Source organism: Phalacrocorax aristotelis, chromosome 2 (genome assembly GCF_949628215.1).
Source record: "Phalacrocorax aristotelis chromosome 2, bGulAri2.1, whole genome shotgun sequence".
NCBI lineage: Eukaryota > Metazoa > Chordata > Aves > Suliformes > Phalacrocoracidae > Phalacrocorax > Phalacrocorax aristotelis.
This window is the reverse complement of record NC_134277.1, coordinates 47,744,096-47,767,446: the sequence shown is the minus strand read 5'-3', so window position 1 is coordinate 47,767,446 and position 23,351 is coordinate 47,744,096. Positions and strand designations below refer to the sequence as shown.

The window sequence follows — 23,351 nt, the reverse complement described above, 5'->3', positions numbered from 1 at the left end:
GAGATGCATTGTTTGGACCAAAAGAAAAGCAGAAAGTTGGTGAATACATTTAGCAGGACAACAGAGCTGTCAAACTCCTTTTTTTTGTTTTCTTGTATTCCAGCTCGTCTCCTTGCCAGCAATGGCTAACGATCTTTTACTTTAACGTGGGAGGAATGATTCTGTGATTTCCTCTCAGACCGCTGTGAATGCCAAATTAGAGCTCAAGTGGTAGAGGGTGTCAAAAGAAAAACTGGCATCCTGCGGCAAAGATTAGTCATGCCTCTTATGTCCATGATTCCCACTGCCCAAGAGAACTCCTATCTCCGTATTTCAGTGAAGTGTATTCTTGTTGTGTTGTGATACAAAGATAATGTTTTCCATTTGATGTTTTACTTTTTTTGTGTAACGGAGATAATACCCAGCTGGCCTTGTTGAAATATCATCCACTGTAATTGTCTCATGTATGTGTAATACTTATATCTAATATTATTTGTATACATGGGGAAATTAATTATATGGGGGGCTTTGTATGTAAGGGGAAACCAACCATATCAGTACAGCTGAGTAGTCTGTTCTAATATAGCTACGCCTGACTTATACCTATGAGGGCACCCTATTGAGAAAAGGTGCTCAAGGTGTTGACTGGAATTAAATGTTTTTCTATGTCAGACTTCCGTATGTAATATTTAGATCTGGTATATTATTCATTCTGCTTCTAAATTGCATTCAGGGGACAGCCTATAAGAAACACAGCAAAGCACAGTGTCATTAGGAATACAGATTAAGTGTCACACTTTGTTAATGCAGAAAGGCTTTGTTTTTGTTGAAGTATTTCAAGAACTAGGAAAAGATTTTTTTGGCAATGTGAAAGATACTGGTAAGCAGCCACAGGGTATTGATTTGTATCTTGCTAAATGTATTTGAAAATACTAGCAAGCTAAAAATAGACTGGGTTCTTGGTCGTGGTCAGCGAATCCATCCTGTCTTTTAATTCAGTATTTTTAATCTGTTTTCTCCAGATATTTGCATAATCCCATTTCATAAATTAGTTTTTTGTTTGTACTGCTGCTTTCAGTAGCGTATTACGTGTAATCCTACTATACAGGTGAGGAAAAAATTCTTTAGGTCAGGAGAAAGATGTGAATTTTTTTTGTTGTTTTGTTTTTAATATGGGTTTTCTGTCAATATGATTCCCTAATCATTCCAGTCTTTCTATTCCCCGGGGGTTTTTAACCTTTTTCTGTGACTTTCTCTCATTCTGATTTTTACCTTTAATATTTATTTATTCTTAATTTCCACTTGTCTGGAATGCTGCACTTATCATACTCCCTTAACTCTTGGGCAAGAATGAAATTATTTTACTACATTTCAGTTTTTTGTTGGGTCTTTTACTTTATTCCATGCAATTTAATCCAGTATTCCTTAGTCTCATACTTAGGTGGGGTTTAGTTTTTCATTATTTTTCAGAATACTGTATCCATCATTCTTAGAAACTGTACCTTTAAGTACAGATTTCACAGTGTCACAAAAATATCCAAGAAATGCTTCAGTGAAGGGCAAAAAAAGTTATCTTGGGAACGATTAAATCATTGAGCTATAGCATTTGGGCTGTGCTGTGAGGCAAAAATGAGAATATACTCCATGTTAGACTTGCGTTCTGAACCCCCCTCAAGAGGAGCCGGCTTCTCCCTGCTGAACAAAGAGGGAACCCGGGGAGGTTTGGTCAACAGGCTGAAATGAGGCTTTGTACATTACTCTCTAAAGTCCCATTTTCAGAAGTTGTGTAGGCGCTTGAAAGAGCCTAAGCTATAGGGGCATTTTGAAAAGGTACCTAAGGATATAATGCTGGGTCACAGTAGGGAGCACAGTTTGACTTCCTTTCCTTCCTCCCACAACTTCCATCTCCTTGATTCAAACCATTATGGACTTAAAAGACAGTAATTTCTAAAAACTTGCTGTCACAGCTAGGAAAGCTTTTAGAAATATTTTTACGTGAACAGGTACTGTACATTTACAAGATTGTCAGTAATTTTGTTTTACTGGAGGAAACACTCAAGTGTGCAATATTTGAATTCATATAGACAAAAATAGTAGTGCTGCTGTTAATAGCGTGATTAATTCTAATTATTCCTTTAACATGGAAATAAAGAAAACTAATGCCACCTCAATGAGGAGATAATATAGTGTAATATAAAGGATATTTCAATTTTTTATCAACTCTTAATGATTCAGATGAGCGAGATAGCCTTTTGTATGTCTGCTAAGACGTTAAATCTAAAATATACTCCTTAAAAATGAGCAAGCTTTTCTTAGTTATTGTAGCTTGAATAAACTACTTGCACTACATTTCAGAAGTCTTGGTTAACATCTTCATTTGGTTACTGAAGTGTAAGGTGGGTTTTTTACTACTGTCTGCTTTTAAACTTTCATTGCAAATGTTTTTGTCGGAGTCTTTTGAGATGTTTTTATTCATTTATATCTCTGTGAAGAAAAACACTTTGACAGGAATGAGAAGGTTCAGTTAAAGATGTATACAGTTTGGTGTTATTTGAAGTCTCATAAGTTGTTCAGCACAGTATGAATAGCTTTTAGAGCGCTGACAGTAGGCAGTGCGTCTGCATGTTGCCGGTCTTTAGTGCTGAATTTTTCCCTTAGTACTTATTTTCAGCAATTTAAAAGCTCAATCCTTAAGTTTTATAGCAGTTATTAATGACAAGCCTTTTCCTTGGTGCTTCAGAGGTATGTTTCAAAAACGTGTAAAGGCTTAGTGCCCTTTTTGGGACAGCAGTAAACTTCAGAATTACTGTGGCCTGATGGTCTGTTTAGGCTTGATACACTTTGGGCTAAAATACATAGCACTGTCCAGAAACTTCTCTCCAGGCTGTGCTTGTGTGACCTCTTTAAGCTGGCATAGTAGAGGCTGCTGCCGAAAGAGGAGGTGGTGCTCGCTCCCACAGAGTTCCCATTGACCTTCTTTCGCTGGTACTGGCATCCTGAGTTGCATGAAGGAAAAGATCAGTATGAGATATCCGTATTCATCACTGGGTGAGTTTTCAGCTGGATCAGTTGCACGGCCCAGCTTGCTGATCAGCTGAGTGAGGTTCTGCACTAGTACAAAGATGACTAAAATATGACGATAGGGAGAGGTGGGACCATGCCTACAGCGGTAGCCCCACGCAGTAAGGAGATGGAGTTGTATTATACCTTCTTTTTCTAACACTTGACCATGTGTTTCATGAACGTTTCAGGAAACCTTTGGAATATCAGAAATTTTGCTGCTCCAAAGAAAAAGCCAATAGTAGTTCTGTCTGAAAAGTGTCAGAATGAAGTGGTGATTCTGGTGTGTTTAGTGGTTTATTTACTTTGCTAGGTTAACAGCCTAATCTGAGCCTGAAAGTATGCTCTACAATTGTCTGAAATTATTTGACTAAGTAGTTGGAGTTCTTTTCCTCTAAATAATTGTCTTTTAAATTAGCTAAGTTTGAGGAGTTAGCAGCAAACTAAATTGTTGCTTAATTAGAGTGCTTTATTCCAGTAGCTTTCTAAATGAAGTCGGCTCATTAGGTACTGGCGTTTTACTTTTCACAAACCTGGAAAATGAGGTTTTGTACAAAATTAGGTGCTTGACCTGCACAGCTGCTTTCCTGCAGGTGAGACTAGAACAACTGTGTGTAATTAAACTCTTTTTTTAATTTTACAGAAAGATTATTTTCCTTTCATTTAACATTTGTGTGTCTTAGTTTTGCATATCATCATGATTGCTGCCTGTGATTACTTTCTGGGACTCAGATAATCATGCTGCAGTGAAGCTAAATAAAGTAACTGACTAAATTCCATGGATTGAAGAACAGTAGCATTATCATATCAAGCCCAATAAAGATAGGTCTCGTGCATGTTTTTTTGTTCAGGTATGGTGTTTAATGTTACTGTTGTCAGAACAAAAATATGTAGTCCTTGATTCAAGCAGGTAGAAGATGTCTTACCATGAAATGGCAACAGTGTAAGTAGGATGACAAATATTCTACTTCAGTGTAGGTTCTTGATTATCTTATCAGATACTGCATGCATACCTTGATTTTTTCAGAGCAGAATCTAGATGTTAATTCTGTTTAATTAATATATGGTTCTAGATTAAGATCCCACTTTGAAAAACCTTAATGTTTTTTGAAAATATCTGAAGCTGTCAGTACTATGCCTATTAGGAAGAGGTACAACTCCAAAATCTCTTACGCTTGTTTGAGTTTGTTCTAAATTAGAATTGTATTGTGTTTCTTTTTAAAGATTTCACAGATTTTAATGAACAAAATGTAGTGGGATGTCAGTAGTTAGGAGTTTTGGGGGAGAAATCGGATTCTTTTGATGCATTCTTAAATGAAGTGATCATAAGAAAAATGACTCCAGGAGAGATACATGTTTCGTTGATATCTTTTATGCATATGTTGGCTAATGTGAAATTATATAGAATAGTGCATGTAGTATACAAAAACCAGTATATAAATATATAGTATACATAAAATAGTATGTATAGCATATATGATGACTATATGTTTCAATCTTTTGATTTGGCTAGCTCACACAAATTTAATGTTATGAAATATTTGTTAGAAATGAACTCACAAGACTTTTTAAGTAATAAAAGATCCAGGATTCTTTTGGGGGATTTTTCCATTTCATCCACTTTGACAAATTACTGTTTTAGGTTAAGTTTCTATAATTTTCTTGTATTTTATTGGTGAAACTTGCTGAATGCATGCACCCCTAGTAATTTTCAAGAGGGGCGAAGACGGCAATTAAACAGTTTGAAATTAAGTGATAGTAATAGCTGACACGTGGCATTTGTTCAGAAGTACAACAAGAATATATTCTTACAAATATTTGTTAGCTTTTTGGCAGAATTTAAAAAGTTTAAGAAAAATAAATGGTATAAAATCCTTCTGATTTTCCATAGTATTTCTTGAGCAGCATGCATCTTAAGTTCTGTTTCTTGTTTATGTAAGATATTAGTTTCAAAAGCACTTTGCATTTCATACAATTGGAAGAATGTAAAATCTTTGCATTAGAAATCAGATAAATTTTGAGTCATGGAAAATGTATTCATAGTACTTATTTTTTGCACATAGTAGAGAAATCCACCTCTTGCCTGAGAACAGATCACAGTCACATCAAGGTGGACACTATTCCTCTAGAATGGTTGAGGTATATTGGCTGAGCTACTAAGTACCTAGTTGAACAGTCCTCCTTTCTAAATTTGATTTAAACAGGTGTTAGTAGTTCCTTACTTTATTTTAAACTTTATGTTAATTCACACAATCCTGTAGTTTTCACTCTGGTTCTAGCTTTATTTCAGATAGAACATGAGTCTAGCAAGAAATATACACTGTCTGTGTAATTGTTTTTCAACTTGACATATGTTTAAAGAACATTATACATTGTTTATTTTTTAAAACAAAATCAAAAACTCCAAAATGAAGTAAAATTATAGTTTCTTCTTATTTAATTAATAAAAACTTGGTTTTATTTTCAATCATGATGATGACTGAGTCATGTTGAATAGAAAATTAATGTTCAAAGGGTCATAAGATAAAGTGTATTTGTAGGTAATTCAGAGACCTTCAATCAGTTTTTCACAAAAAAATGAATCTATTCTAAAAAATTATTGAGCTACTATGATGAAAGAACCTTGGTAGATAGTAAAGCATTTTACATTATGAAATACTTAATTTCAACATTGAAGTATCTTTCTGTGACTTTGGCCAGAACAGGTTTACCAGAATGCTCATTTTTAGTCTGGCCACACTTTCTATAAATTTCCAAAGGCTTTGGAATTGTAAAGTCTGAGTCTTTGGTCACAGAAAACATGTCTGTAATTTTAAAAACCGACAAGTAGGTAAGCATAGTCTATTGCAACAATAATTAAACACTAGCAACTCTATCTTGTGTTGCAATTGCTTCTTTCTGAAGATACCTTATTGCATTTCGTGAAGTAAACATTTTTTCAAAATGCAGCTCTTACAAGTATTAACTATTTCTTATATTTTTTGTATTTTATTACAGTTTACAATTTTGAGTATTCTAAATTGTTCATGTCTAAAAATAACAATCTGAATGAAATATTGAAGTGGTTTCATGACTTCAGGGATTTATGCTTCTTGATTAAAGTTGACAGTACTGTTTTCTTTCGAAATGGTAGCTTTTGATGGTTGTATGGTTTTCTCTGAATTGCAAGTACGTTTCTGCAGCTGAAGAATGAATCATGCCCCCAATCTGCTCGCTCTGGTAACTGCACAGCTGTTGTTGTGCAACCCACTTGCAGTTGGTTTTGGAGAGTTTGCTGATTTCATCTTCCAGCTAGAGATGCCAGGAGTAGTCTACTTGGTAAACATGGGCAATAATAGATAGTTTCAAAGGAAAAAAAAAAAAAGCATTTTGGAAGAACAAATACAAGTTTTCCTATAGCTTAGTTTCTGCTATGTGTTTCGAAGTTACTAATCCCCTAGCAATCTGCAGACGTAGAAAAAGACAAATTTTGAGCCTCTCAAAGCATGAGTAGTTTTCAAACCCTCTGGTTTTTTTTGGTTTTTTTTTTTTACAACTATCACTGTTCATTACTGCAAGCTTTTAAAATAAGCTGATTCATGAGAAACTCATGTAACAAAACCTTGCATCCCTTATATGATCATCCTCTGTTCCTGATCCCAGGTAACCCTGGTCCTCCCTCCCACAGATGCCTTCAGCTTCAGGTTTCAGCTCCCTCTTACTGCCGTGACCCATGTTGCACTGCTGTCTTGGCCTGGAAAGACTCTTTTGCTGGTGGCAGGCACTTGTATGACAGGCCAGCTGGCAAGCCAAAGGAACAGATCACTACTTTAATCCTGTTCTAGTATTTCCTTAGTTGTAGGAAAAGAGCAAAAAAATTCAGGACTTTCTAACCAATAATTTTGATTTCAGACAGTTGCATATCTATCTTCTGTGCCAAATTCAACTGGGATTGACCACTACGTTCTCAGCAGGGAAGGGGAAAACCAAGAGGTGGACACCGTGGTTGCACAAGTCCTGTTTCCTGATGGTTCTGTGGCTTTAGAGAGTCTTTCCATTTGTGACTGGTTTTGACTTTTTTGACCTGCTCTGGGAAACTGGGCCAGCAATCAGATTAGAATTATTCAAGTGGAAGAGGAAAGAATCCAGTTTTTGTGAATGTTGGTGTTTTCTGCTTTTGTGTTATTTTCTCTGGCTTATAACGGTAGTGCTTTTCTCATCAGGGGGGTCAGCAAAACATAGTCCATATATACAACATGCTGTATGCATGCTCGCACCCGGTTTTGTTTTCATTTGTTTTGCCATAAGGTTCTAATGGTTGAACTAATAGGACCACGGCATTGCAAAGTACATTAGCAGAGAAAAGATTTCTGTAAATTGGAGGAAAAGGATCATCTGTTAAATCAGTGAAATAATCAGTGCAGCCATAAGCCCTGTGGACAGACTTCTTGTGGAAACCAACATTGCTGGTTTAAGCACACACTTTAATTGGCTTTTCTTTTGTGCAGTGGCGAGGCAGTTTTTCCTATTGAGTCTGTCCCTGCAGTAAACAGAGAACTCCAAAACCACTAATATTATGTGCCTCAAAGATTAAGGCACGGACACTGGTGATACATTTTATGTGTTATTTTGTTTTAGACCTTACTTGTCAGATGAGTACAAATCAAAAGGGCTAAGTGTTTCTACTACACATAAAAATGTGTTCAAGAGATGAGTCTGTTGTAGTTCAGAAAAGAAATGTTACTTGGCATACTTTTATGCTAGTCTAAACAGCCATCTCTTCCCTCTCTCGATGCTTAAGACCTGTCATTAAGTTTTGATATGTGATGTTATTTTACAGCTGTTTTTTTATTCAGTTTTTTGGTTGGTTGGATTTTTTTTTTCCTCTAGTGTCCACTCAGTGAAATCTTCATTACAGTACCATGCATTGAGGACCATCACAGCAAGGAACATTTTATGTTAGTCTTTTTGCCTATTTGATTCTCTTGTAGTGCTTCTTATTCTGAAAAGCAAAATTTAAGTATCGCACTAGAATATGTTTATGCTATAAAACACAGATCTAAAAAAAAAAACAAACAACAAACTGTATTCTCTCTGAGCTTTGCTAAAGGTGGAAAGATCACAAGATCGTGAGCCTGACTGAAGTTATTGTTTATTGCTAGAAACCTTAAGTCTGACTAACCCAGGTTTGTTTATTTTTCTTTTCAGAATAGGGAAAGGATTTCAAGGTGTCATGAAAAGGTGGGGATTTAAAGGCCAGCCTGCTAGCCACGGCCAGACGAAAACTCACAGACGTCCTGGAGCAATATCTACTAATGTGAGAATTCTTATTTCTTCTTATTTCCTGATGTAAACGTTCTTCAGTATTTTTAGAACTGCTTTCTAAAATCGAACCATTTCAGAATAGCTAGCTGTTACCAACTACTCTGTGGTGGCAGAGAATCACAGCTGCTTCAAAGAAGTTCAGAAACCTGTATAATGAATAATACAGATAGCAGTTTTCTTAAGCCTCAATTTACTAATATTCTGTATTGCTAGTAAGTGAGCAAACACATTTTAACTGAGCAAATTGTGGTATTTTGTAGTATACAAGAGAGAAATAGTCTTAATGCTTCAAAGAGAGCTCTAAGAATCTTTTATCACAGCATTTATAGATTGGAAAGGATTTACTTGTTGTTTTATACTGCAGATATTGTACTGTTCTTTGGAATCCTAGTTGCTTTTATCACCTTGCCTGGCTTGTATAGCTGCTTTATGGACTCTCTCATTCCCAAAATAGTTTTTTGACTGCTTAGCATTTTTAAGCAGAATATTTTTAAGTTTCAAATTATAATCAATATTAGTTTAAAAGCTCTTTGGAACAGGTGCATTGAAAACTTTGACCCTATAGAGGTTGCACAACGTTTAGGCAGAACTGGAGGATTTTTGCAAACTAGGTTTGTTACACAGAATTAAGACCAACTGAGTCACAGTACTAAACCTGAATTGTCTGTAATTTTCTTGGGAGAAATTAAAATAAAAATGAAAAAAGGATTAATAATGCTTAAGAGAATAGTTAAAGCAAAAAGGCATCGGGCAACAACAATATTGTAATTGAGACTGTAACAGCATACAGTACTGATTTATAGTCCTTAATTTCAACCGGAAAATGAATTCTACACCTGGCACTGTTTTCTCTGAAGACCAAAGAATGTAAACATTTGAACATACAACACTTTGTTTTAGCAGGTGGTATTCATCATTACAAAATAGCCCCTCTTTACTTTTCTTTGAATTAGAATTTCCTAAGCAGTAACACTGCATGTAATTTCACAAAGTATATAGAAGGGGAAATAGTACTGGAAACAGCTATGATGAAAAGGAAACGAGGTGAAAGGATGCAATAAGGGAAAAACAATGCCTTGATTTTTATTTTCTGGTCTAGTGTTGACCACCTCAGTGTCTAGTCATCCTGCATAGTTTAGTACAGAATCATGCCCTAGAACTTTATTGCAGTTGATTTCCTGAAATCATGATTTTCACACAAGTTTAAGAAAAATAAACATTATTAATGAATAAGAGAGTGGTGCAGGCAATTGAAACAAATCCCTGGATAATACTGTAGAACTGAAAAGTATTGCACTTTTGCATTATTGCACTGCCTTTTCTTTTCCACCTTTGTTCTCCAGGTTATACCCTGCCAAACAAAAATGGGGTACAGAAACTAAGCAATAGCAGGGAATGTAATTAAAAATTCTGTTCTCAAAAACACACGCTTTAAAAAAATCTGGTTTGCATCAGTATAAAACTTATTGATTAGCGAGAGGGGAGAAGCTATAGTGTACCTTTATTTTGGCAGTCTTCCAGGGCAGGACTGCTCTGGAGCTCTGCGAAAGCATCCACAAGTAGTTTAGGTAAGTTTGCCAGTTGTTGTGGTCTGTGGTGTAGGTGAGCGTCTTGTGTTGACTCTCTTGTGTTTGACTCTCTAAAACTTGAGTTTTAGAAAAAAACCTTTTCTTGCTTTTCACTCAGTGAAAATATGGGATGAGTGAAGATCTTCCTCTGAATCTAGGCTCATTATGTATTAAGCGAAGCTAGAATCCCTTTGATACAACAGTATTTATAGCAATTTTATGATTGAATTCAAGTATTTCCAATAACATACTTAACCTCCAGCAGGAGGTATTTAAAATGCTAATCAATATTAGATATTTTCAGTATTACATATTTTCAACATTGGACATACCAGCATATTTTCTTTCCTGCTCTTAAGTTTGTAGATGTACCTCTTGCAGTTACATGGTTTTTCGGCCCTGTTTTTATCTAGAAAGCTGCCAAAGTTTATCGTGGAAAGAAAATGCCTGGTAAAATGGGTAACATCTATAGGACATCTTTTGGATTAAAGGTGAGTTCTGAGTGTACTAAAATGTGCGTATGCATTGCCAAGCAATGGACTTAGCCCTGTAGCCTTGTGGTGGTGAACTGTCTCTCATTTCTGTCAGAATCCAGACAAGTGCATCTTGAAGTAAGCGAGCTGGAAAGATAACAGCAGCAAATGTGTGCTCCTGTCTTCTTGTGGGTTATAAATAATTTATCTGAATTCCCTTTGCATATGTGCAGTCCCTGGAGACTGGGATTTCAGGTGATACTTCCACATCTGATGTGTTTTTGACTGTGTCCCTTGACTTCCGCCTTTGAAGTGGGAAAACAGGCTTTTGGTGACCTTCAGTTAATGTTTTCATGCCTGTTCCACTTGTTCAAACCCAATCCAAGTCTGAGTTCTCTGAAGTACTGACTTTATCACGGTCCTTCACCTTCATGTGCAAAAAGGGGATTATAGTTTCTGACTAGATTATGATGTGTACATAGCTGCAGCATTTCCTGGGCTATTACAGCTTTACAGCTACTATTCTGTCTCTGAAGGCCATCTCTGCGGTTTGCACAAAAAGCATATTAGCCTCTAGTTCGCAAACAAGTGCTACTCTCTGCTAACTAAAACTAATGTTTTGTAACAGAAAATGTGTGCGTTCAGTTGAGCACCTCCTAAAATTAAGAAATTAGCAAATGGTCAAAGTAATGTTTTCATGAGCATATTTGTTTTAATTTGTCACCTGCTTGGGAGCTTTGGCTGGTGTCATGCTGAACACGGGACTGCCTTACCAAATATTGGCTGATCACAAGCCCTTTAAAACTCTTTAATAGACTCCTGCACTGGAAAGCTTGCACTCAGAGTAGCATGCAACTGAATTTTGTGGTGACTTTGAACCTGTGCAGAACATTCATCTTCCCCAGAGTACCACCTCCAGTTAATGAGTTAGTGCTTTGCTGGACTACTGTTTATAAAACCGGGAACAGCCTCTAAAATAAGCTCAATGACTTTTTTTCTGTCTCCTAGGTGTGGAGGATCAACACAAAACATGACATTATTTATGTAAACGGGTCTGTTCCAGGTCACACAAATTGTCTGGTGAAGGTATGTTTGCTAGTTTCAGCTTACTGGTATAAGAGACTCCTAAGGTCTTGCTGACTCTCTTCTTATAAAAGGAAAATTTTGGGTGAATGCAGTCTTCTTTTCTTCAGAGTCCCATCTTGTACTATTGAATTAAAGGGCAGTAGGATCAGTTCTGTAGAAGTGAATGATTAATAGGGGCAGTGGGTCACCACTTGGTCTAAACAGCTCATTCTTAGCTTTGCACTGATGTTGTGCACCCGTGTAGCCCGTGATGAATGAGCACAGTCACTGTAACCCTGTGGTAAGTGTCTCAGGGCTAGGTCCATCCCCTTTTAACACTAACCTGAGTGAAGGGAATGATGATGATATTTCCAGAATATTATTTAAGGGTTGATTCATCAACAGAAGTACACAGTAAGCACAGCTTTAAAGGTTTTTTTTCAAAGCATTCCAATACACAGTAGCAGTTACCTTTCCAAGGAGCCGCTGAGGTACAGGAGGAGGCAGCTGGAGTTCACAATAATGATACGAATTCCCTTTGCAATCGGTATAAATGTGTCAGTGTTATTTTCTTTTATGTTCTACAGAATTAATTTCAAATTTTATGGAGATTGTTTCAGTATTGTCTATGAAAAACTGAAACAATGAGGAGTCTAGTAGGTGTTCTTACGACATAAATAATTGACATCAAAGCAAGAAAAGTACTTTTAAGGATTATTTTCAGAATAGCCTTTTCTGTCTATGTAGGTATATTCTCCACATCTGCAAGCACAAATTACTTGGAGGAAGTTGATTCCTTTCTTACAGGGTATCAAGCGTCTCTATTATGAACTATTGTAAAGACTTTGTTGTATAATACCTATATATCTGATATATAGTTTAAAATTCTCATAAGTATTGTAAGGATTTAAATGATCCAGTTCTTGAAAAGTTACAGGGTTCAGAAAGTTCAGGTGTTTTCAACTAGTTTATTTTGGTTTTGTGAATTTTTACTATGGGCATCCAGTTTCCGTGATGCATTTCTGGGTCATGGAGTAGAACTCCAAAGTTACAGGGCATTAAGTAAAGCAATCCTAGCTTTCAAGTAGATGTTTTACACACAGAAAATGAAGTTGTTTGAAGTTGTTTTGTCGGAAATCAGGCCTTTTTTAATGAGTGAGATATCTCTAAACTGCTTTGGTTGTACTGTCCAGCCCAAGCCTGGGGAATACATTACATGTTTCTTGCCCAAGATAGTGAAAATGAGCTAACAGGTGTCCAGAAGAAGTAGTTTTCAGGATAAATTCAGCAAAATTACTGGGCATGACATCAGTGACATAGAATTAAGACTGTAGTTTGACTGACTTTTCATCTGTGCATCAGACTGAATGACCTTTTCTTCAATGTGTTCTAAGTATTTTTTTCAAATCCTGAGCCATGAACCTGATTGCTTTATGTTAGTCTGAGGTTTAATTAAGTGTGGATTTATTGTAGGATATTATTTTTAAGTTATAACATACATATACAAGCAACATAATGTAACTGCAAAAATTAGTAACGTTTGATGCCCAGACTTTATTCTTTGATCTTAGTAGTACTCTTAAGCAAGAGCTAATGGTTGCAAAAGATTGTGCATCTTGTTCTCCTAGTCCTGCTGTTAAAATCCACACTTACATGGTTCACTGGCCACTGCATGTACACATCTCGGATGTCTTATCTGCAAGGATACAACATTTTATGAAGTCACTGAGACTCTGAATACAGTACCTATTTTTACCAGCTCATAACTTTTATTCTAACCAGACTCAGTAAATTAATTTTTTTATTTCTGGTTTTAAGTGAGCTAAGAAAACGAACATATATTAAACACCTGTAACACAAACTGTTTTTAAAAGCAAAGCTATGTCTGTTAATACCACACATTCTTAATCTCATTTAAACAAATCGATGTCCCCTTGCTAATCAGGCACTGCGCACTACTTCTTGGAGAAGAGCCTACTGGAAGTGATACATGCTTTCTGTCATGGTTGGGTCACTTCCACCTTTTTCTTCCACCTTCTCTTTTTCTTTACTCAGACATTACTCTTGCCTAGGCTGGAAAGCATCCACCTTACCACCTCGGATTTACTGGTTTTGTTCTGAAAGCAGCCCTGCTGTTAGCTCAAAAATATCCTTGAGGCAGCAGTACTGCCATAGTCAACAACCTTGTTAATAGGAGACTGCTGGGCCAAGCCGCCTGAGCATATGCAGTAAAACAACTGTGATGACATCTGTGATGTGAAGAGGATCATGGACTTTGATTGCCATAGCAGTCTGCTGCATACCATTTAAGTGCTTGCCATGTCTAGGGGTAATTTCTGTTCAGTTCACTTGCCATGGATGATGATTGGAACTTCATCCTAAGACCAGAAGTTAAAATGGCTCCGTTATGGGTTTCTTCTTTTTCAAGTAAACCTCATCTGTTATTATTAACTAAGTGGCAGAAGGCACTTTTGACTGCTTTACTAAGTCTTGTACATGGTGTCTACAAGATGTAGAACCTGTATTAATTGTATTTGCAAGTTACCTATGTATGAAAATGTTTCAAGTCATAGTTACCTGCAATTTAGAAGTCCAGGTATCTTCACATATGCGTTCTGGCATACACGTTTCAGAATTGCAGCTAATTCCATTTTTAGAAATGAGGGTTAAGGATCCATTGGAAGAATGAGGGATTTCATCCCTTAGAGCTCTTTGAGGAACATAATACGATATTTGAAAGATCTTGATCAAAGTGCTCCACATGCAGACTTTCATAGCTTCTAAGTAAAAAGAAAAAATATCCTGTTTTGAGATAAAGGTACAGTAGCAGGTATTATTGCTGTTAGGAAATAGATTTTAAAAAATTGTTTCCACTCACGTATTTGGTATTTGGAGGGAGTATGTAGTCAGCACCAGTTCATTCCAGTTCTTGGAGCTGGTGAATCCACTCTGGTGTTTTTCTTGCATAAACCATAGAAGTTACACGTGTTAATTACAAAATCTTCCCTTCTATTTTCAAATGCATCTCTGAAGAGTAGAGAAAGCTTTAATTAAAAAAAGCATGCCAAGCAATACTATTTGGTATATGTATTCTCTAATTTCCGAGGGCTTTTTCTCCATTTAATCTTGCCGCACTCATCTGTAGTGTTTTTAGCTTATGTCTTTTTTCCAGGGTCTGTTCTTGTTTGCATATAGACTTCGACATCCTATACGTTGTTGTATGTTTGTTTGGATCTGTAGTTGCGGAGAGAAATTATGGGATATTAATGTTCGTAATTACTGTTCATTCCACTAAATACCTGCCTATATTTAGGTAGGACTAAAATGTAGGAGATGTGGATCCGTCTTTGAGCTCAAAGTGGAATGTCACATAATACTTTCCTCTTGTGTGTGTCTCTGAGAGTAAGGCATTGGTGTTCAGCACCCACTCTGTGTTGCTTGGTAACCATTAAAACCACAGTGCACCTTGAAGCATATATTTGTTTTGTATGTTAAATATTTTTGGAAACTTAGTGCATCAGCACTGTATCCAGACTGAGATGAAGCACTTAGCTTTTTCTGCTGAAGATGAAACTTGAAAAATTGCACAATAGTAGGATTGATGGATTCCAGGTTTAATTAGAAATCAGGTTTCATTTGATATTGCACACTGAAGCATGCAGGTAAATAACTGACATAAGTAATGTTTCAAGCCAACCGGAAAACTAATCAAAAAAGCTTACTTTAGTATAGATTTCTTTCTCAATGACAAGGTCTAATACAATTAAGAAACTTTAGCACTCTGCTAGAAGGTATGGAATTTTGCTGTTACAAGAGTAGTGTTGCAGAGTAAGCATCTGTAAATCATTGTGTTGTGCCTATCAAGATAGCCTACCTCAGGTAATACCTGTTTCTCTTGGTGCATCTTCTCAGGTTACAAGGCTTAGGGTTACCAGTCCATGGGGTTGATCCTCTAGAAAAAAACCTTTTCTTTGGGAAGCTTATGACTCTCAATTTCTTTCCCAAGCGTAGTATCAACAAGTTACCTCTTCTGTCATTCAAGAGAGCACAAGACTTAATCACTTTTTAAATAGATGCTTTATAATGGAGAGGATACTGTAGTATGGTATATTATAATAGTGTTATAGTTTATATTTGATAATGTTTTATACCTGTCCTAATTTTAAGGCACCTGATTTTCTTAGGACTTGCAATGTTGATCACTTTGAATATCCCACTTGTAGTGAAAGCAGAAGTCCTGGCAAATCTATGTAACCCATAGAGAAGTGTGTAGTAGTTTTCATCCTACTTACTTTGTGTCACACTTGCCAACATTAGTCTGTGTTTCTAGCTGCTGCTACCAGAGTTGGGTCTGCTGAGCTCAAACTAGGGGCATACAGGAATAGCATCATGGCTTGACTTCTTTTGTGTTCCCTGTCCAGTACCTTTTGCCCCATGACAGAGTTGTGTGGAGGTGGTATTTTGGGGTTTGTTTGGGTTTTTTGGTTTGTTGTTTGTTGTTTTTTTTTTAAGACAAAATAAGGACAGCCAGAAATGGATATAGTTCTTGAATTCAATATTCTGTCTAGCTTCAAAAATAGCATAGAAGCTGAGCTAGGTAATGTATAACAACCAGAGGAGACAATTTCTAACACTCTGTATATTTAAACACATTTTCCTGTTTAGCAAACAACTTGCATTCCTTGCTGTGGTTGCTGATGCAGCCTGAAGCCCTGTTAAACTGCAAATGTGAGCTGTGACTTAAGCATCAAGTTTTGATGCCTGTTTAAGACCATAAGAAGTATGTCGTGCTGATATATTTCTTCATTTGTATTTGTTTATACTACTTATTATGCTGTCAATATATGGGACATGCATATGTGCAGTTTAAGTGTCTGCAAAACCCTTTTTGACTGTTCTAAACATTTAGTGATAAAATCCCAATCAGCTTCAATTTCAGCTTTCTCTAGTATTTTTCTCAATAAAAAGCTCAGAGAAGGTACTGTAGTATATATACACTACTATATACACTATCTACAGTATAGTGTACTGTAATATATAGTAGTTAAGCAAGCCAAGTGTTTCTGTTATATTGAGCTATACAGTGAATGCTCTTATGGATTGTAATAACCACTTGGGCTCTGGGCCCAATTTCTTCTGTGGGTGAGAGCTAAATTCACGGGGTTTTAGTAACACAGAGCATTGAACTTATTCTGATGTCATGGGGTTCATCTTTTTTTTCCTTTTTTGCCCCCTCTGTTTTTTGCCCCCTCTTTCTGTTTCTCCCTGCCCCCACTTTTTTTTCTCTCTCTCACGATGATCGCATTGGATTTGTATTAGCAGGAAACATGCATAAAAACATTTGTCTAAAGTTTTAGTGATGTCCTGTCCAAGATTTTGAGTTGTAGACATTTTTACTTAGGGCCTAAAAGCAGTTATGAGAGAAGTTTGTTAATTTTTTATACAGCCTGACCATAAAAGGTTACCAAAGCATTTGCTTGTAATGCAGTTTCAACGTAGAATGTAAAAAATATTTTGTGACCTTCAAATGATTGGGAAGGAAGAAAGTGAAATGTTATTTGCCACAGTTTTGTATTCTTTGCTGAGAGGCATTGTTTTCACAGAACCCTACAATATCTCAAGTCTGAAGCGACCCATAAGGCTCCGGTTTTGGGGCCTTGGGCTTTTGACTCTGAGGAATAAGGTGAAAGACATTCAGTGGCAGTTTTTCCTTTTTTTAGGGATGCTCTCAGAGGTTACTGGGAGAACAGGAAGAGCTGTGCTGGGTGGCACCTACTTCTTGCATGTATACATGCTTATACAGACAAGTGTCACTGCTGCTGCATACCATTTAGCTCCCTTATAATATTGTGAATTACTTTGCAGGAATCTGAGGTAATAAATACAGAAAACCTTTGGTATGCTGCATCCTTCATAAGTGGAAAGGAAGTAATTCTCTTACAGATAAATCATTCCATGTTTAAGTTGCTAATAAGTACTTCCAGATGTAAAATAAAATTCTTTTGATGTCGACAATAATAATATTAATACCTGTCTAACAACTTTTGAAACTTAGAAGGGAGAAAGAGGAACACTCATTCAGTTTGGTAGTGCTTCAGGAGTAGAACTTAAATTGCATGTGAAAGCAGTGAATGTAGAAGAAGATGGAAAAAGAACAGTAGTTTTCACCAGTTGAAAGAAATACTGCATCAATTATACTGATCAAAAGAGAGAGCATATCAGAAGAAAATAATTTTAACATCGGGTTGGCTCGTGCTTCTGGGATCTGTCAAGCTTCTGAGGAGTTTGGAAGGGGCAAAATGAAGCAGTATTGTACTCTGAAAGCAACAATGGTCTGTTGAAAATGTTTTGTAAGAATCTACTTTAAGAATTCTTATAGCACAAGAGGCACTATCTGCAAAATGCCACTTGACATTAATATGTAAAATGCAATGTTAAGGATGAACAGAAATCTTACATTTATTTAGATAAACTAATAGAGGAGGATGATTAGACTGTTGGGTTTGCCTTCAGTTAAGAGCAGATGTTTTACTCCTAAGTCCTATGATGGGAAGTCCTTTTAACAAGAGGAAAAAATTTAAATTCCTTTCACTTTCCAGGTGTCCAAAAGTCCCTGTAATGACACAGCCTGTATATAGCAGCATACGTTATTGCACTGAGAATAATAAGTAACAAAAAATTAGACATGGAAAACATTTTCGTAAGATACATATGAAATAAATAAATTATCAGAAATAAAATTATTTATTCTCATCGTCCTAATATTATTGTAACCCATGGAGAGACCATGGGGGTTTTTGCTGTTGACAAAGGCGGCTTATGATGTGTAATAGCATTAGGGAGTAAAAGAGAAAGGGGCAAACGAAATAACAGGTAACCGGTGAAGTTATTAAGACATGTTTTCATATAGAAAAAGAAACAACAGCAACGTATGGAAAGGGATGAATAACTGCTAAACCTCAGCAGTTCAGCCGGCACTGCTGGAGCTATCCGGCTCTGCTTCCTCCGAACTCGCTGCTGCTGGAACTGTTGCAGCAAAGGTCTTTGGACTTGGGCCTCAGCCTGGTTTATGCTATGTAGATGTGTAATGGAAATTGCTGTCTGCCTGGACTACAGGTACTTCAGTAGTTATGCATGGCAGTATACAAGTGAATAGAGAATGCTTTTTATAGGAAGGTGTCTGGTAGAAGAGGAATGATTTACTCTAAAAAGCTAAGTAGCCATCCTAACCAAGACAATGTGTTGAGTCCTTCGTCCCCTCATTCGTAGCAAAAGGTTTCCTTTTGTTTATCAAGCCTGCAGTTAGAAAACTTGGAATTTCCTCAGGGTTGGGGAACGAAACAGTTTTTCAGAAGCTGAAGTTTAAGTCAAATTTATTGTGCACTTCATCTGCAGGAATCCTCATGGACTTTGGGAAAGGCTCAAGTAATAGCAGATATGAATCTGGGAAATATAGTGCTGCCAGAACAAAACTGTCAGTGGGCATAAAATTGTTTTATTTAATTGCTGGTATAAATCGCCATTGTCTTACGTGAGGTTTTTTTTGTCCGGCCAACTAAGAAGCAGCTTCCTGTTCTGTAAAAGCCCACTGAAAAAATAAGAGGAAGATCTTATCTTCTCTCTTTTGTTTAATCTATTTGTAACTTTTTTATTTTTAATCCAGTTGAGTATAGAGGCTGAAAGCATTATTACAGCTGAGGAGGAAGATCATATGTAGCAATATAGAAATAAAGAATTTAATTTTAAATAAAACTTCACCGCTTGAGAATGTGTAGCTCTTTTTTTCTTCAGAGATACCAGCCTTCTATCTTCTACCGCAGACAAACTGCTTTTTGCTGATAATTCTAGCTACTAATTTTCTTCAGAGATTAGAGTTTCAGGGGCTAGATTTTAAATCTTTTCACATGTAGAGAGGTCAGTGAAGGAAAGTTATTTCTCTGTAGCACTACAGTTCTTGGAAATTAGCTCTCTTAAAGGCTTATGGTCTACAAACTCGGGTACTGATTCCTGGGTGAAGAATCCTAGATGGTTAACTCTGCAGTCACTGAATAACTCTACAGTTGCTGGAGGGAGAGAGTGCAGCGCATGCACATATTTTTTCAAAATTAATTGCCATAATTAGTTTGTATGGTAAATACAAAAGCATGTCTTGGTTGTTGAAGAGGTTATTACCCTGGATAATATAACTTGCTGTGTCATGAAGGAAAGTACTGTGGTATATAAACAGTTGAAACAAGACATACTTACACAAATTTTTTTTAATAACATTTTAAAATACTGAGCAATGAATTCATGAGAGCAGGTTTTGATTCTCTCACAGTATGATACAAGTGATAAATTCCCTTTTGGGTTTTTTTGTTTTATTTTGCTGGGTTTTGGGTTGTTTGGGTTTTTTTTTCCAAAAACTCCTTAATGACAGGTACAAAATGTTAAATTCAGTAGCTGGGGTTGATAGTAAACAAACTGATGATTATACATTGAATTCTTCAGATAAACAAGTGTAATGCGAATGCTGTTGGGTTTTTTTTCTTATGCATGCAAGGTGATGTCTTTAATTTCTAGTGTATCACTACCTGAAAGTCTTCTGGAAGATTTATTAACCCCACCCTCCCCCCTCCTGCTTTTTAGGTCAGAGATACCAAATTGCCTTCTTACAAGGACTGCAATAAAAACCCTCCATTCCCTACATTTTTTGCTGATGGAGATGAAAAACTACCAGAAGACTTGTATGATGAGGAGATTTTCCAGTTCACGGATCCATCTATCACATATGCATAATGTTCTTCACATCTTTGAAAAAACAGAATTTTGTTATTTCCATGAACTTTGCAATGCTATATAAGAGTAAACCTATGAATTTCAGTCTGACCAACTGACTTGAACACTTCAGATATTGCCATTTTGGTAGGTAATAAGATTTACCACTGTCAATTTCAAACTTGTATTTAAAGCAGCAGGTGAGACTGAGGGGAGGGTTGTAAAGCACACCAAACAGTGTGTCTGCAGTGATCTGTAGATCTTCTCTACAGAGCCTCTGTCACAAGCTGTGAAAAGTTACACATTGCTGGAAAACTGGTTTATTTGAAGGTGGTTCCATTTAATTTTCTGAATGCTACCAAACTTTCTGTTTCTCTTTTGTGGAAAGTATTCCTGCCAGCTCTGATAATCAAAAAACCTCTCAAATTTGCTTTGGCATCTGGGGGTCCAGATAAATCAGATGTGAGTCCAAATTCGTGAAGAATAACCGAAAATAAAACAGGAAAATGCATTGCCCTGTAGCAGCGTGAGCTTGTTTTGTTTCCCTCTTTTCACCAGAGCTTTTTCTCTCCTTTTGCTTTTATGTTGTGTTGAGTTTAACATAGCAGATACCCAACAAATTTTCTAGAGGGAAGATGATGCCAACCACTGTCTGTCTCTTCAGAGGGTTCTGGCAGTGTGTGTGGTGAGGGGGTGTTTGGATGGGAAATGTTCAGTAACAAAGCAGCACTAAGACTGCGGTGGCCACCTGTTCGTCGCCTTCGCTGACAGATTGTTCTGAACTTCACAGAGGATCCCTTGCATGATCACTGGGGAAATATCTGCATCTACAGTTGTCTCTGTATTAGACTCTTATGCTGCTACAGGAGAGCTATTACAAGGAAAACAGGCCAAATGTGAAGGATTTGTCTTTATGATAATGCTTATTTTTCCTTTACACCCCATTCAAAAATAGTTGGAATCAATACGATCCTTTTATTTTTCGTCTTATGTGATTTACTATTTACAAGCCTGATCTTTTGAACGCTATAAATCCTCTCACATACAAAAGCGAGTACCTGCATAACTGTCAGTGCCATCTGAGCGCTTGCTTACAAGCCCTGCAGTAGTTCAAGAGTTTGCATATACTAAGTTACCGTTAATACTGTGGCAGTGCTGTCTACTCATATTTGCAGCTTCATCACAGGACATCAAATATCTAAAGTAAATATGAGATTTCTGAAGACCTTATTAATACTCTCCAATTTAAAAGGTGATGTCCTTGTCATTATGGTGTGTCTCAGTGACTGAAGATGTCTTGACTTTTTTTGTGGTATCTTGAAAAAACCACATGCCATCTTAAAGAGGTAGTATATAGCTACTGGCTTGCAGTGGAGTGGGAGAGATCAGTAGAGACTCTGGTATGGAGATGTGAACTGGTAAATGTTTACGTTGTGGGGTATCCTCTTAGCTGGATTCAGTTGAATTAAAAATGTGATTCAAATGCTGATCATTCGTCAGAATGCTGAATAATGGCACCACCCTCATGCTTCCCCTGCTCTTCAGTAACACTGTCTCTGCAAGTGCAGCCATCACACACACACGGGCAGAGCAGATGTGATGCAAAAAGCCCATATGTGTAGCAGGTATCCAGTGGGATGCCATGTTTTGGCTATGATACTAGTAATAAGTGCAACCTGCCACCTGTTCCAGATAGTTACCATTTCCTGAAGAGGTGTTTGGTGTTCAGTCTCCCAATTCCATTATAGATTTTAAAAGTTAGAACATTTCAAGTTTACTTGCTGTTGAACACATGTAAATCAGGATGTGTCCAAATGAGTAGCCTGCTGTCCTGCTCTGGTTTATGGGATAATTCTGGCACATGTATCTGCTTTCCTTGAGGACCTCCGTTGTTTTGAGGAGGGTTTTGGCAGGGCGTTTTTGGGTTTGGTGGGGGTTTTTTTTACTTAATTGATACTGACCCAGGACTATCATTGAGATGACCACACAGAGAGATGCTTTCTCCTACTTGGCTTCTCAGCCAGAAGTTCCAGGACTGTGGGATCCTCTCCTGTAAGTTGTTGTATTTTGGGTTGGCTTTCAATGTGTGTCCCTTAGAAAGCACCAAGAATCAAACATGAGCTCAAAAGCACCCACAGGTTTAAAAAGGTAAGGTAAAATTAACTCTGTATCAAATGAGATTTCAGCTTGAGGAGAAAATTGACAACCTACTTCAATTAGTGTTTCTTTGGTAAGAGAACTCCCTTTTTGGCATAAACAGTGAAATTCCAATGATCTGATTGCGTTACTTTCTAGCATCATTATCCAGGGAATGACTGCAGTCATTCAGAGAATTCTGTAGTTAATGTTGCCTTCCACTTGTTTAGCTGTAAAATTTCTGTTGAAGCCTATATAGTATCAGAGTAGTCTCTGCAGTTGCGCTTCTGAAATGCATGCTGGACGTGAGCCATGTGGGGTTTTTTTTGAGATTGTGCTTTTTCAGGTAGGTATCGGTCTCATTTTCCTTGAGATGTACAGGTGAAACCTTTTCCATCTTTGCATCAAGAGTGCTTGGATGCTAAAAATGAGAGCTTTCATAGCTCAAGTAAAGACTGATGTTCTGAAGGTAAGTATTTTCTGTAGAGCAGATGCAGGGTGAGATGAGTAAGATCTATTGATGTGAGCTCAGAGCACAACCTTAATTGGAACATAAACATCTGTTAGACCTGTTCTTACATCAGGCGTTGGAAGGTTTATGGTGTTTTGTATTTAATTTTCCATATGTTCCCCATCTCCCTGTCTTCTGCTCTTCTGACTAATGCAGGGAGTTTGTGCAGGAGAATGGTGGGCTGCATTTATTTCTGGGAGCAAAATTGTTCAGAAGTGTAATGACACCAAATGCTTTAAGCCCACCTACAAGTTTGTTCTTAGAGGAGATTAAGGGTGCTTACTGAAGTATTTTTAGATTTTATCGATGGTGCTGGAGCTGAGTATTTATTCTTCACTCCCTCTACATGGCCGAATGTTGTTGTGGCTTATCAAGCGGATGCACTTTTAAGAGTCAAATAAAATCAGGCAAAATTAGGCAAATGCCAAGTCCTCATGCCTCAGATGAGCCAGCAGTTTCTTGTGCTAAGGGATGTATTCATTCTTCTGAAAAGGCAAA

At 37.0% G+C, this 23,351-nt stretch overlaps 1 protein-coding gene across 1 annotated transcript in view; it reads left to right on the top strand.

Annotated features, from left to right (window-relative positions):
• MRPL3 (mitochondrial ribosomal protein L3) overlaps positions 1 to 20,717 on the top strand; it is a 31,532-nt gene extending 10,815 nt beyond the window's left edge. The window contains exons 7-10 of the mRNA XM_075083382.1: positions 8,227 to 8,335; positions 10,325 to 10,402; positions 11,393 to 11,470; positions 20,078 to 20,717. Coding sequence (XP_074939483.1) covers positions 8,227 to 8,335; positions 10,325 to 10,402; positions 11,393 to 11,470; positions 20,078 to 20,227 — 415 coding nt within the window. The 3' untranslated portion in view covers positions 20,228 to 20,717. The remainder of the gene's footprint in view (positions 1 to 8,226; positions 8,336 to 10,324; positions 10,403 to 11,392; positions 11,471 to 20,077) is intronic.
• Positions 20,718 to 23,351: the final 2,634 nt, after the last annotated feature.